Genomic DNA, 13,465 nt, shown 5'->3' with positions numbered 1-13,465 from the left:
GGGGGGGGGGGCGTCGCCAGGGCAACAAACAGCGGGGGGCCAGAGACAAACACTGAAGATGGCCGCTGTTGTCCTCACGCCTGGTTACCCTGGGTTTAGGGAGGGGGGGGGGGCGTTGATGGGGAGGAGAGGCGGTTGCCGTGACAACGAGGACCAGGGTGGGAGGGTGAATGGGACAGCAGCTGACACACACACACACACACACACACACACACACACACACACACACACACACACACACACACACACACACACACACACACACACACACACACACACACACACACACACACACACACAGGTGTGGCCCCTAGCCTGGAGGTCGAGGGTCAGAGGTCAAAGGTCAGGGGTCAGAGGTCAGGCTACGTACCCCAGGGTGCCCTTGCGGGCGGTGGGGGGGCTGGGGGGCTTCTGCGTGGGGGGGTTGGGTTGGTGCGGGGCAGCGGGCCCCCCGCCTTCACGCTCTGGGCGCTGGCCTGCAGGGAGAGGAGGGGTTAGACAGGGGCCCCCAGATGACACAGGGGCCCCCAGATGACACAGGGGCCCTAATATAACACAGGGGCCCTAATATAACACAGGGGCCCTAATATAACACAGGGGCCCTAATATAACACAGGGGCCCCCAGATGACACAGGGGCCCTAATATAACACAGGGGCCCTAATATAACACAGGGGCCCTAATATAACACAGGGGCCCCCAGATGACACAGGGGCCCCCAGATGACACAGGGGCCTCAATATAACACAGGGGCCCCAATATAACACAGGGGCCTCAATGTAACACAGGGGCCCCAATATAACACAGGGGCCTCAATATAACACAGGGGCCCCAATATAACACAGGGGCCCCAATATAACACAGGGGCCTCAATATAACAATCACATGCTTCTAGATCCCGCTTCCAGGAACACGAATGGTTGACCTAAATATGAATTAAGGAGAAACGCCCCCTTTACCAGTGTTAAGGGTTTAGCGCGTCTGTTTAAGTGATTAAATACAGTCTGACGTCCCCTTACCTTACCCCCCCCATGCCTCAGACACTTACCTTAAACCTCAACAACCACTGAGGGGTTAATTAAGAGAGCAGAGAGAAGATAAGAGGAAACAGAGTTAGTAGAAGATAGGAACGGTACGGTCACGATTATCAACTAACTAACCCTACTAAGCCTATTGGGTCCTAGGGTTAGGGTTAGGGTTACCTAACCCTATCTAAGATAAGGTCACTATTATCACTAAGATAAGGTCACGATTATCACTAAGATAAGGTCACGATTATCACTAAGATAAGGTCACGATTATCACTAAGATAAGGTCACGATTATCACTAAGATAAGGTCATGATTATCACTAAGATAAGGTCATGATTATCACTAAGATAAGGTCATGATTATCACTAAGATAAGGTCACGATTATCACTAAGATAAGGACACGATTATCACTAAGATAAGGTCATGATTATCACTAAGATAAGGTCACAATTATCACTAAGATAAGGTCACGATTATCACTAAGATAAGGTCATGATTATCACTAAGATAAGGACACGATTATCACTAAGATAAGGTCACTATTATCACTAAGATAAGGTCACTATTATCACTAAGATAAGGTCACTATTATCACTAAGATAAGGTCACGATTATCACTAAGATAAGGTCACGATTATCACTAAGATAGGGTCACGATTATCACTAAGATAGGGTCACGATTATCACTAAGATAAGGTCACGATTATCACTAAGATAAGGTCATGATTATCACTAAGATAAGGTCACGATTATCACTAAGATAAGGTCACGATTATCACTAAGATAAGGTCACGATTATCACTAAAATAAGGTCATTATTATCAGACTGAGAGAGACATTAACATGACTAAGCTAAGATAAGATCATGATTATCACTAAGATAAGATAAGGTCATGATTATCACTAAGACAAGATAAGGTCATGATTATCAGACGGAGAGAGACATTAACATCACTAAGATAAGATAAGGTCATGATTATCAGATATTAACATCACTAAGATAAGATAAGATAAGGTCATGATTATCAGACATTAACATCACTAAGATAAGATAAGGTCATGATTATCAGACATTAACATCACTAAGATAAGATAAGGTCATGACTATCAGACATTAACATCACTAAGATAAGATAAGATAAGGTCATGATTATCAGACATTAACATCACTAAGATAAGATAAGGTCATGACTATCAGACATTAACATCACTAAGATAAGATAAGATAAGGTCATGATTATCAGACATTAACATCACTAAGATAAGATAAGGTCATGATTATCAGACATTAACATCACTAAGATAAGATAAGATAAGGTCATGATTATCAGACATTAACATCACTAAGATAAGATAAGGTCATGACTATCAGACATTAACATCACTAAGATAAGATAAGGTCATGATTATCAGACATTAACATCACTAAGATAAGATAAGGTCATGACTATCAGACATTAACATCACTAAGATAAGATAAGATAAGGTCATGATTATCAGACATTAACATCACTAAGATAAGATAAGGTCATGATTATCAGATGAAGAGAGGAGGTCACGACAGATAATGTCTGATAATACAGTATTCTGTACTGTTACTAATAACAGTGATTGGGGGACAGAGGTAACAGACATTAACATCACTGGTTAGTTGGACATTATTCTGTACTGTTACTAATAACAGTGATTGGGGACAGAGGAGGCTCATGGGTAATGTCGTTTTCCACCGAGGCCAGAGTCGACCCAGACTGAAACACGTCACGTCGACCATTCTGAAGACACGATATAACTCGATCATACTGATTGATATCCATAACTATTGATCATGTTAATGACCTCAGAAGACTATGAATGACCGTGCTGTGTGTAAACACTTCAGTGTAACACACGACCTCCCACTAGGGATGTCACGAGAACCGATACTTCGGTACCAAGTCGATACCAAAATTCAAAAAACGTGACGGTACTCGTTTTTCTTAGTACCGTAGGTACCGTAGGTACCGAGGATGCAATTCCTCTGGACGTCACGTGGGCAGCATATACACCTACACGGGAACATGGAAGACGGCAGCTGCAGCGAGTGCGACGGCTCCGCCTCGACTCGTCGATAAAAAGAATAACAAGAGTCGCGTCTGGAAGTACTTTGCGTTTGGAACGCTGCGCCGCGCGACTGTTTCAGACGGGACCCGTTTCAATGTTGCCCTTCTAAACACGCATGGTACGACTGCGTTCGGCATCACTTACTTGATGTTGTTTTGATTGAAGATCGGCAGGTTGTAGTGGGTGCGGCGGTGAATGTGTGCGTGCGTGTGCGCGTGCGCGTGTGTGTTGCGAGCGTATGCAATTTCAAAGTAAACAAACCAACTCAAAGCCGATGCATGCATCCAAAATTATTCGTTCAAAACCAAATAAACAAATCAAAAACAGCGTTGCTTATTCGCTTCAAATACTTTTTCTTTTCAAAACTTGGTTAATTAATACGGCGCGGTACCGAGCAGTTGAAAACAATGTTGGCGTCTCCTGTGGCTGCCTTGCGCACCTGCGTTATATTACTTAATATTAGGTTAGAAGTTATGTTTTAAACCCCGCCATGCACGCAAGTGTAAACGCCAGTCGCATAGCTGCATGACTGCCTGCTTTCAGCGCGTATTATTATTTTTTTAATTATTATTACTTGAACGCTACATGCCACTGTTCTTTTTTTGTAATGTTAATAGTGGTTTATTTTTATTTATTACTTGAAGGCTACATGCCAGTGCCACTGTTTTTTGGAATGTTTAAATGTTTTTAATAAATAAAGTACATGGGATTTATTGTTTTGTTTTTGACCGTGGTATCGAATTGGGTATCGAGAATCGTGGAACTTCACTGGTATTGGTATTGACTACTAAATTTCTGGTATCGTGACAAAGTACATGGGATTTATTGTTTTATTTTTGTTTTTTGCCGTGGTATCGAAATGGTATCGAGAATCGTGGATTTTCACTGGTATTGGTACCGACTTCTAAATATTTGGTATCGTGACATCCCTACCTCCCACTGGTCTGCATTGACCAATACTCCAACGTCGACACAACCATGAAAACACTCAGACATCGTAGATAAGAATTGAACCGTGTTTGAGTAACAAACTGCTAGATTCAGTGGACCAGCCTCTAATGCATATGTACTGAACATGTTTTATATTGATACTGATCAGTACATATAGATCAATATATATATATATATAGATCAGTACATATAGATCAATATAGATCAATATATATAGATCAATATATATTAGGGGTGTGCATCTCTCCAATAAAAGACGATTTGATGCGTATCTCGATACATGGGGTACGATACGATTCAGGAACGATACATTTTTAAAATGGAACGATTCGATTCAGTTCGATTCAGAAGGATTTCGATTCGATTCGATGTGGCACGGCTCAATTCGAGAGGGTATGATGCAATGGATTTCTTGTTGAAAGTAGACAATCATTTCACAAAATGAATTAACTTGTAAATGTGGCATTTCCTTCAAAAAGATTTATCAAAGACTAGAGAAGAAGTGTATTTGTTAGGGGTGTGCATCTCTCCAATAAAAGACGATTCGATGCGTATCTCGATACATGGGGTACGATACGATTCAGGAACGATACATTTTTTTAAATGGAACGATTCGATTCAGTTCGATTCAGAAGATTCGCATCTTTTAAATCAAAATCGATTTTCCGATTCAAAACGTTTTTTGTTACACCCCTAATATATATAGATCAATATATATAGATCAATATATATAGATCAATATATATAGATCAGTATATATAGATCAGTACATATAGATCAATATATATTGTCTCTGACAATACGATGACTTATTGTTTAATTGCCCAGGCCTATCGTGGTAATGTATATAATGTTTAGACTGAATACAGGTAGGTTAGGGTAATGAGTACAGATAATGTATATAATGTTTAGACTGAATACAGGTAGGTTAGGGTAATGAGTACAGATAATGTATATAATGTTTAGACTGAATACAGGTAGGTTAGGGTAATGAGTACAGATAATGTATATAATGTTTAGACTGAATACAGGTAGGTTAGGGTAATGAGTACAGATAATGTATATAATGTTTAGACTGAATACAGGTAGGTTAGGGTAATGAGTACAGATAATGAGGGAATCGCTTTAGTAGTTCAAATGTCAACGCTCCCTTCCTTTGAGATTGAGGAGATTAATCTCGTTAATCCTTAAGAGACTGTAGCCGTTTCTCAATACCAAGTACGCGGACTACGTTCTCGCGGACTTGGAAGTACGTACTTGGCAAGTCCGGACTTTCAAGCACAGACTTCCGAGAACGCGAGTACGCACCTGCAACTGGAACAGCAGCGGACTCGATGATGCATTCTGGGATTTAACGGCCCCAAGTCCACACGAGTCACCTCCGATGCGTCCTCGGCCTCATCGAGAACGGCCTCATCGAGAACGCATCAAGAACACACACGGGTTTTACGACAGTACTCGCGTACTCGGAATTGGAACAGTGCTTGGGCTACCACTGATGACGTTTATCGAGAACGCAAGTACGCGAGTACACACGAGAACGCGAATTGAGAAATGGCTTGAATTAATACGCACTTGTTGTTCTCTTTGTGGACGGGTTGTTATTAAATAAGATCCAGTTAACCCCTAAATGTAAACCTGCTTCAGGAAGTCTGAATGTCTGACCTCTGACCTCAAGAGAGGAGGGTTAGAGACAACCTCCTCTCTCCTCTCTCCTCTGACCTCAAGAGAGGAGGGTTAGAGACAACCTCCTCTCTCCTCGTCTCCTCTGTCCTCAAGAGAGGAGGGTTAGAGACAACCTCCTCTCTCCTCGTCTCCTCTGTCCTCAAGAGAGGAGGGTTAGAGACAACCTCCTCTCTCCTCGTCTCCTCTGACCTCAAGAGAGGAGGGTTAGAGACAACCTCCTCTCTCCTCTCTCCTCGTCTCCTCTGACCTCAAGAGAGGAGGGTTAGAGACAACCTCCTCTCTCCTCTCTCCTCGTCTCCTCTGACCTCAAGAGAGGAGGGTTAGAGACAACCTCCTCTCTCCTCGTCTCCTCTGACCTCAAGAGAGGAGGGTTAGAGACAACCTCCTCTCTCCTCGTCTCCTCTGACCTCAAGAGAGGAGGGCTAGAGACAACCTCCTCTCTCCTCGTCTCCTCTGTCCTCAAGAGAGGAGGGTTAGAGACAACCTCCTCTCTCCTCGTCTCCTCTGACCTCAAGAGAGGAGGGTTAGAGACCACCTCCTCTCTCCTCGTCTCCTCTGACCTCAAGAGAGGAGGGTTAGAGACAACCTCCTCTCTCCTCTCTCCTCTGTCCTCGTCTCCTCTCACCTTGACCCCGTGCCCCATGTCGTCCACTAGAGACCACCTCCTCTCTCCTCTCTCCTCTGTCCTCGTCTCCTCTCACCTTGACCCCGTGCCCCATGTCGTCCACTAGAGACCACCTCCTCTCTCCTCTCTCCTCTGTCCTCGTCTCCTCTCACCTTGACCCCGTGCCCCATGTCGTCCACTAGAGACCACCTCCTCTCTCCTCTCTCCTCTGTCCTCGTCTCCTCTCACCTTGACTCCGTGCCCCATGTAGTCCACTAGAGACCACCTCCTCTCTCCTCTCTCCTCTGTCCTCGTCTCCTCTCACCTTGACCCCGTGCCCCATGTCGTCCACTAGAGACCACCTCCTCTCTCCTCTCTCCTCTGTCCTCGTCTCCTCTCACCTTGACTCCGTGCCCCATGTCGTCCAGGGCTAGAGACCACCTCCTCTCTCCTCTCTCCTCTGTCCTCGTCTCCTCTCACCTTGACCCCGTGCCCCATGTCGTCCAGGGCTAGAGACCACCTCCTCTCTCCTCTCTCCTCTGTCCTCGTCTCCTCTCACCTTGACCCCGTGCCCCATGTCGTCCACTAGAGACCACCTCCTCTCTCCTCTCTCCTCTGTCCTCGTCTCCTCTCACCTTGACCCCGTGCCCCATGTCGTCCACTAGAGACCACCTCCTCTCTCCTCTCTCCTCTGTCCTCGTCTCCTCTCACCTTGACCCCGTGCCCCATGTCGTCCACTAGAGACCACCTCCTCTCTCCTCTCTCCTCTGTCCTCGTCTCCTCTCACCTTGACTCCGTGCCCCATGTCGTCCAGGGCTAGAGACCACCTCCTCTCTCCTCTCTCCTCTGTCCTCGTCTCCTCTCACCTTGACTCCGTGCCCCATGTCGTCCAGGGCGTTGTAGTCGATGGTCTTGCGGACGTAGCGGACCGGTCTCTCTGGGTTGCCGGGGGCGATGATCTTGTGCGTCCGCGCCGTGTTCTTATTGGTCGTCAGGATGCCGATCTCCCGCCGTGCCACCTTCTCCTTGTGGATGTCCACCGTCTGGAGGTCAAAGGTCAAAGGTCAGGGGTCAAACGGATCACTCACCAAGTCTCTCTCGGAGATGTGGTTGATAGAGCTCTCTCTCTCTCTGTGTCAGTGTCTCTCTACCTGGGAGATGTGGTTGATAGAGCTCTCTCTCTCTCTGTGTGTCAGTGTCTCTCTACCTGGGAGATGTGGTTGATAGAGCTCTCTCTCTCTCTGTGTCAGTGTCTCTCTACCTGGGAGATGTGGTTGATAGAGCTCTCTCTCTCTCTCTGTGTCAGTGTCTCTCTACCTGGGAGATGTGGTTGATAGAGCTCTCTCTCTCTCTGTGTCAGTGTCTCTCTACCTGGGAGATGTGGTTGATAGAGCTCTCTCTCTCTCTCTGTGTGTCAGTGTCTCTCTACCTGGGAGATGTGGTTGATAGAGCTCTCTCTCTCTCTCTGTGTGTCAGTGTCTCTCTACCTGGGAGATGTGGTTGATAGAGCTCTCTCTCTCTCTCTGTGTCAGTGTCTCTCTACCTGGGAGATGTGGTTGATAGAGCTCTCTCTCTCTCTGTGTCAGTGTCTCTCTACCTGGGAGATGTGGTTGATAGAGCTCTCTCTCTCTCTCTCTCTGTGTGTCAGTGTCTCTCTACCTGGGAGATGTGGTTGATAGAGCTCTCTCTCTCTCTCTGTGTCAGTGTCTCTCTACCTGGGAGATGTGGTTGATAGAGCTCTCTCTCTCTCTCTCTGTGTCAGTGTCTCTCTACCTGGGAGATGTGGTTGATAGAGCTCTCTCTCTCTCTCTCTGTGTGTCAGTGTCTCTCTACCTGGGAGATGTGGTTGATAGAGCTCTCTCTCTCTCTCTCTGTGTCAGTGTCTCTCTACCTGGGAGATGTGGTTGATAGAGCTCTCTCTCTCTCTCTGTGTGTGTCAGTGTCTCTCTACCTGGGAGATGTGGTTGATAGAGCTCTCTCTCTCTCTCTGTGTCAGTGTCTCTCTACCTGGGAGATGTGGTTGATAGAGCTCTCTCTCTCTCTCTCTGTGTCAGTGTCTCTCTACCTGGGAGATGTGGTTGATAGAGCTCTCTCTCTCTCTGTGTCAGTGTCTCTCTACCTGGGAGATGTGGTTGATAGAGCTCTCTCTCTCTCTGTGTCAGTGTCTCTCTACCTGGGAGATGTGGTTGATAGAGCTCTCTCTCTCTCTCTCTCTGTGTCAGTGTCTCTCTACCTGGGAGATGTGGTTGATAGAGCTCTCTCTCTCTCTCTCTCTCTGTGTCAGTGTCTCTCTACCTGGGAGATGTGGTTGATAGAGCTCTCTCTCTCTCTCTCTCTCTGTGTGTGTCAGTGTCTCTCTACCTGGGAGATGTGGTTGATAGAGCTCTCTCTCTCTGTGTGTCAGTGTCTCTCTACCTGGGAGATGTGGTTGATAGAGCTCTCTCTCTCTCTCTGTGTCAGTGTCTCTCTACCTGGGAGATGTGGTTGATAGAGCTCTCTCTCTCTCTCTGTGTCAGTGTCTCTCTACCTGGGAGATGTGGTTGATAGAGCTCTCTCTCTCTGTGTGTCAGTGTCTCTCTACCTGGGAGATGTGGTTGATAGAGCTCTCTCTCTCTCTGTGTGTCAGTGTCTCTCTACCTGGGAGATGTGGTTGATAGAGCTCTCTCTCTCTCTCTGTGTGTGTCAGTGTCTCTCTACCTGGGAGATGTGGTTGATAGAGCTCTCTCTCTCTCTCTCTCTGTGTCAGTGTCTCTCTACCTGGGAGATGTGGTTGATAGAGCTCTCTCTCTCTCTGTGTCAGTGTCTCTCTACCTGGGAGATGTGGTTGATAGAGCTCTCTCTCTCTCTCTGTGTCAGTGTCTCTCTACCTGGGAGATGTGGTTGATAGAGCTCTCTCTCTCTCTCTCTCTCTGTGTCAGTGTCTCTCTACCTGGGAGATGTGGTTGATAGAGCTCTCTCTCTCTCTCTGTGTCAGTGTCTCTCTACCTGGGAGATGTGGTTGATAGAGCTCTCTCTCTCTCTCTCTCTGTGTCAGTGTCTCTCTACCTGGGAGATGTGGTTGATAGAGCTCTCTCTCTCTCTGTGTCAGTGTCTCTCTACCTGGGAGATGTGGTTGATAGAGCTCTCTCTCTCTCTGTGTCAGTGTCTCTCTACCTGGGAGATGTGGTTGATAGAGCTCTCTCTCTCTCTCTGTGTCAGTGTCTCTCTACCTGGGAGATGTGGTTGATAGAGCTCTCTCTCTCTCTCTCTCTCTGTGTCAGTGTCTCTCTACCTGGGAGATGTGGTTGATAGAGCTCTCTCTCTCTCTCTGTGTCAGTGTCTCTCTACCTGGGAGATGTGGTTGATAGAGCTCTCTCTCTCTCTCTCTGTGTCAGTGTCTCTCTACCTGGGAGATGTGGTTGATAGAGCTCTCTCTCTCTCTGTGTGTCAGTGTCTCTCTACCTGGGAGATGTGGTTGATAGAGCTCTCTCTCTCTCTCTCTGTGTCAGTGTCTCTCTACCTGGGAGATGTGGTTGATAGAGCTCTCTCTCTCTCTCTCTCTCTGTGTCAGTGTCTCTCTACCTGGGAGATGTGGTTGATAGAGCTCTCTCTCTCTCTGTGTGTCAGTGTCTCTCTACCTGGGAGATGTGGTTGATAGAGCTCTCTCTCTCTCTCTGTGTCAGTGTCTCTCTACCTGGGAGATGTGGTTGATAGAGCTCTCTCTCTCTCTGTGTCAGTGTCTCTCTACCTGGGAGATGTGGTTGATAGAGCTCTCTCTCTCTCTCTCTCTCTGTGTGTCAGTGTCTCTCTACCTGGGAGATGTGGTTGATAGAGCTCTCTCTCTCTCTCTCTGTGTCAGTGTCTCTCTACCTGGGAGATGTGGTTGATAGAGCTCTCTCTCTCTCTCTCTGTGTGTCAGTGTCTCTCTACCTGGGAGATGTGGTTGATAGAGCTCTCTCTCTCTCTCTGTGTGTCAGTGTCTCTCTACCTGGGAGATGTGGTTGATAGAGCTCTCTCTCTCTCTCTCTGTGTCAGTGTCTCTCTACCTGGGAGATGTGGTTGATAGAGCTCTCTCTCTCTCTCTCTCTCTGTGTCAGTGTCTCTCTACCTGGGAGATGTGGTTGATAGAGCTCTCTCTCTCTCTCTCTCTCTGTGTGTGTCAGTGTCTCTCTACCTGGGAGATGTGGTTGATAGAGCTCTCTCTCTCTCTGTGTCAGTGTCTCTCTACCTGGGAGATGTGGTTGATAGAGCTCTCTCTCTCTCTCTGTGTGTCAGTGTCTCTCTACCTGGGAGATGTGGTTGATAGAGCTCTCTCTCTCTCTCTCTGTGTCAGTGTCTCTCTACCTGGGAGATGTGGTTGATAGAGCTCTCTCTCTCTCTGTGTGTCAGTGTCTCTCTACCTGGGAGATGTGGTTGATAGAGCTCTCTCTCTCTCTCTCTGTGTCAGTGTCTCTCTACCTGGGAGATGTGGTTGATAGAGCTCTCTCTCTCTCTCTCTGTGTCAGTGTCTCTCTACCTGGGAGATGTGGTTGATAGAGCTCTCTCTCTCTGTGTGTCAGTGTCTCTCTACCTGGGAGATGTGGTTGATAGAGCTCTCTCTCTCTCTGTGTGTCAGTGTCTCTCTACCTGGGAGATGTGGTTGATAGAGCTCTCTCTCTCTCTCTCTGTGTCAGTGTCTCTCTACCTGGGAGATGTGGTTGATAGAGCTCTCTCTCTCTCTGTGTCAGTGTCTCTCTACCTGGGAGATGTGGTTGATAGAGCTCTCTCTCTCTCTCTGTGTGTGTCAGTGTCTCTCTACCTGGGAGATGTGGTTGATAGAGCTCTCTCTCTCTCTCTCTGTGTGTCAGTGTCTCTCTACCTGGGAGATGTGGTTGATAGAGCTCTCTCTCTCTCTCTGTGTCAGTGTCTCTCTACCTGGGAGATGTGGTTGATAGAGCTCTCTCTCTCTCTCTGTGTGTCAGTGTCTCTCTACCTGGGAGATGTGGTTGATAGAGCTCTCTCTCTCTCTCTCTCTCTGTGTCAGTGTCTCTCTACCTGGGAGATGTGGTTGATAGAGCTCTCTCTCTCTCTCTGTGTCAGTGTCTCTCTACCTGGCAGATGTGGTTGATAGAGCTCTCTCTCTCTCTCTGTGTGTCAGTGTCTCTCTACCTGGGAGATGTGGTTGATAGAGCTCTCTCTCTCTCTCTCTCTCTGTGTGTGTCAGTGTCTCTCTACCTGGGAGATGTGGTTGATAGAGCTCTCTCTCTCTCTGTGTCAGTGTCTCTCTACCTGGGAGATGTGGTTGATAGAGCTCTCTCTCTCTCTGTGTGTCAGTGTCTCTCTACCTGGGAGATGTGGTTGATAGAGCTCTCTCTCTCTCTCTGTGTCAGTGTCTCTCTACCTGGGAGATGTGGTTGATAGAGCTCTCTCTCTCTCTCTGTGTCAGTGTCTCTCTACCTGGGAGATGTGGTTGATAGAGCTCTCTCTCTCTCTCTCTGTGTGTCAGTGTCTCTCTACCTGGGAGATGTGGTTGATAGAGCTCTCTCTCTCTCTCTGTGTCAGTGTCTCTCTACCTGGGAGATGTGGTTGATAGAGCTCTCTCTCTCTCTCTCTCTCTGTGTGTCAGTGTCTCTCTACCTGGGAGATGTGGTTGATAGAGCTCTCTCTCTCTCTCTCTCTCTGTGTCAGTGTCTCTCTACCTGGGAGATGTGGTTGATAGAGCTCTCTCTCTCTCTCTGTGTGTCAGTGTCTCTCTACCTGGGAGATGTGGTTGATAGAGCTCTCTCTCTCTCTGTGTCAGTGTCTCTCTACCTGGGAGATGTGGTTGATAGAGCTCTCCATGCGTCTCAGCTGTGAGGCCTGGATGTCCAGCATCTGCAGCACGTTGTTGGCCAGCGTGTTGATGAGGTAGGCCACGGAGGCCAGGCTCTGGGTGGCGTAGTTCTTGGTCTCCTCCAGCGCCCGGTGCTTATCTGGGGACTGCAGGGAGAGGGAGGGCGTCAGGACTACAAAGATGGACGACAGGACGTCAGGACTACAAAGATGGACCTCAGGACTACAAAGATGGACCTCAGGACGACAGGGCTACAAAGATGGACGACAGGACGTCAGGACTACAAAGATGGACCTCAGGACTACAAAGATGGACATCAGGACGACAGGGTTACAAAGATGGACGTCAGGACTACAAAGATGGACGACAGGACCTCAGGACTACAAAGATGGACTTCAGGACTACAAAGATGGACGTCAGGACTACAAAGATGGACGTCAGGACGACAGGACTACAAAGATGGACCTCAGGACGACAGGGCTACAAAGATGGACGACAGGAGTGTGTAGGGGCCACTAGGGGGTGTGTAGGGGCCACTAGGGGGTGTGTAGGGGCCACTAGGGGGTGTGTAGGGGCCACTAGGGGGTGTGTAGGGGCCACTAGGGGGTGTGTAGGGGCCACTAGGGGGCGTGTAGGGGCCACTAGGGGGCGTGTAGGGGCCACTAGGGGGCGTGTAGGGGGCGTGTAGGGGCCACTAGGGGGTGTGTAGGGGCCACTAGGGGGTGTGTAGGGGCCACTAGGGGGTGTGTAGGGGCCACTAGGGGGCGTGTAGGGGCCACTAGGGGGTGTGTAGGGGCCACTAGGGGCCACTAGGGGGCGTGTAGGGGCCACTAGGGGGCGTGTAGGGGCCACTAGGGGGTGTGTAGGGGCCACTAGGGGGCGTGTAGGGGCCACTAGGGGCCACTAGGGGCCACTAGGGGGCGTGTAGGGGCCACTAGGGGGTGTGTAGGGGCCACTAGGGGCCACTAGGGGCCACTAGGGGGCGTGTAGGGGCCACTAGGGGGCGTGTAGGGGCCACTAGGGGGCGTGTAGGGGCCACTAGGGGCCACTAGGGGGCGTGTAGGGGCCACTAGGGGGCGTGTAGGGGCCACTAGGGGCCACTAGGGGGCGTGTAGGGGCCACTAGGGGGCGTGTAGGGGCCACTAGGGGGTGTGTAGGGGCCACTAGGGGGCGTGTAGGGGCCACTAGGGGCCACTAGGGGGCGTGTAGGGGCCACTAGGGGGCGTGTAGGGGCCACTAGGGGGTGTGTAGGGGCCACTAGGGGGCGTGTAGGGGCCACTAGGGGGCGTGTAGGGGCCACTA

General features: G+C 48.7%; 1 protein-coding gene across 1 annotated transcript; it reads right to left on the bottom strand.

The window, feature by feature from the left end:
* Nucleotides 1-370: 370 nt before the first annotated feature.
* On the bottom strand, nt 371-12,309 carry LOC311372732 (abl interactor 2-like; the record flags this gene model as incomplete). Its single annotated transcript, XM_084489688.1, is given in 4 exon segments — nt 371-429; nt 432-476; nt 7,239-7,415; nt 12,142-12,309. Coding segments are annotated over 4 exon segments (449 nt in total), but the record flags the coding sequence as incomplete, so codon positions are not given.
* Nucleotides 12,310-13,465: the final 1,156 nt, after the last annotated feature.

This window comes from Micromesistius poutassou (assembly GCF_964030765.1).
Source record: "Micromesistius poutassou genome assembly, contig: SCAFFOLD_5939, whole genome shotgun sequence".
NCBI lineage: Eukaryota > Metazoa > Chordata > Actinopteri > Gadiformes > Gadidae > Micromesistius > Micromesistius poutassou.
Note: the sequence above shows the minus strand (reverse complement) of the source record. Positions and strands in the feature narration are given on the sequence as shown.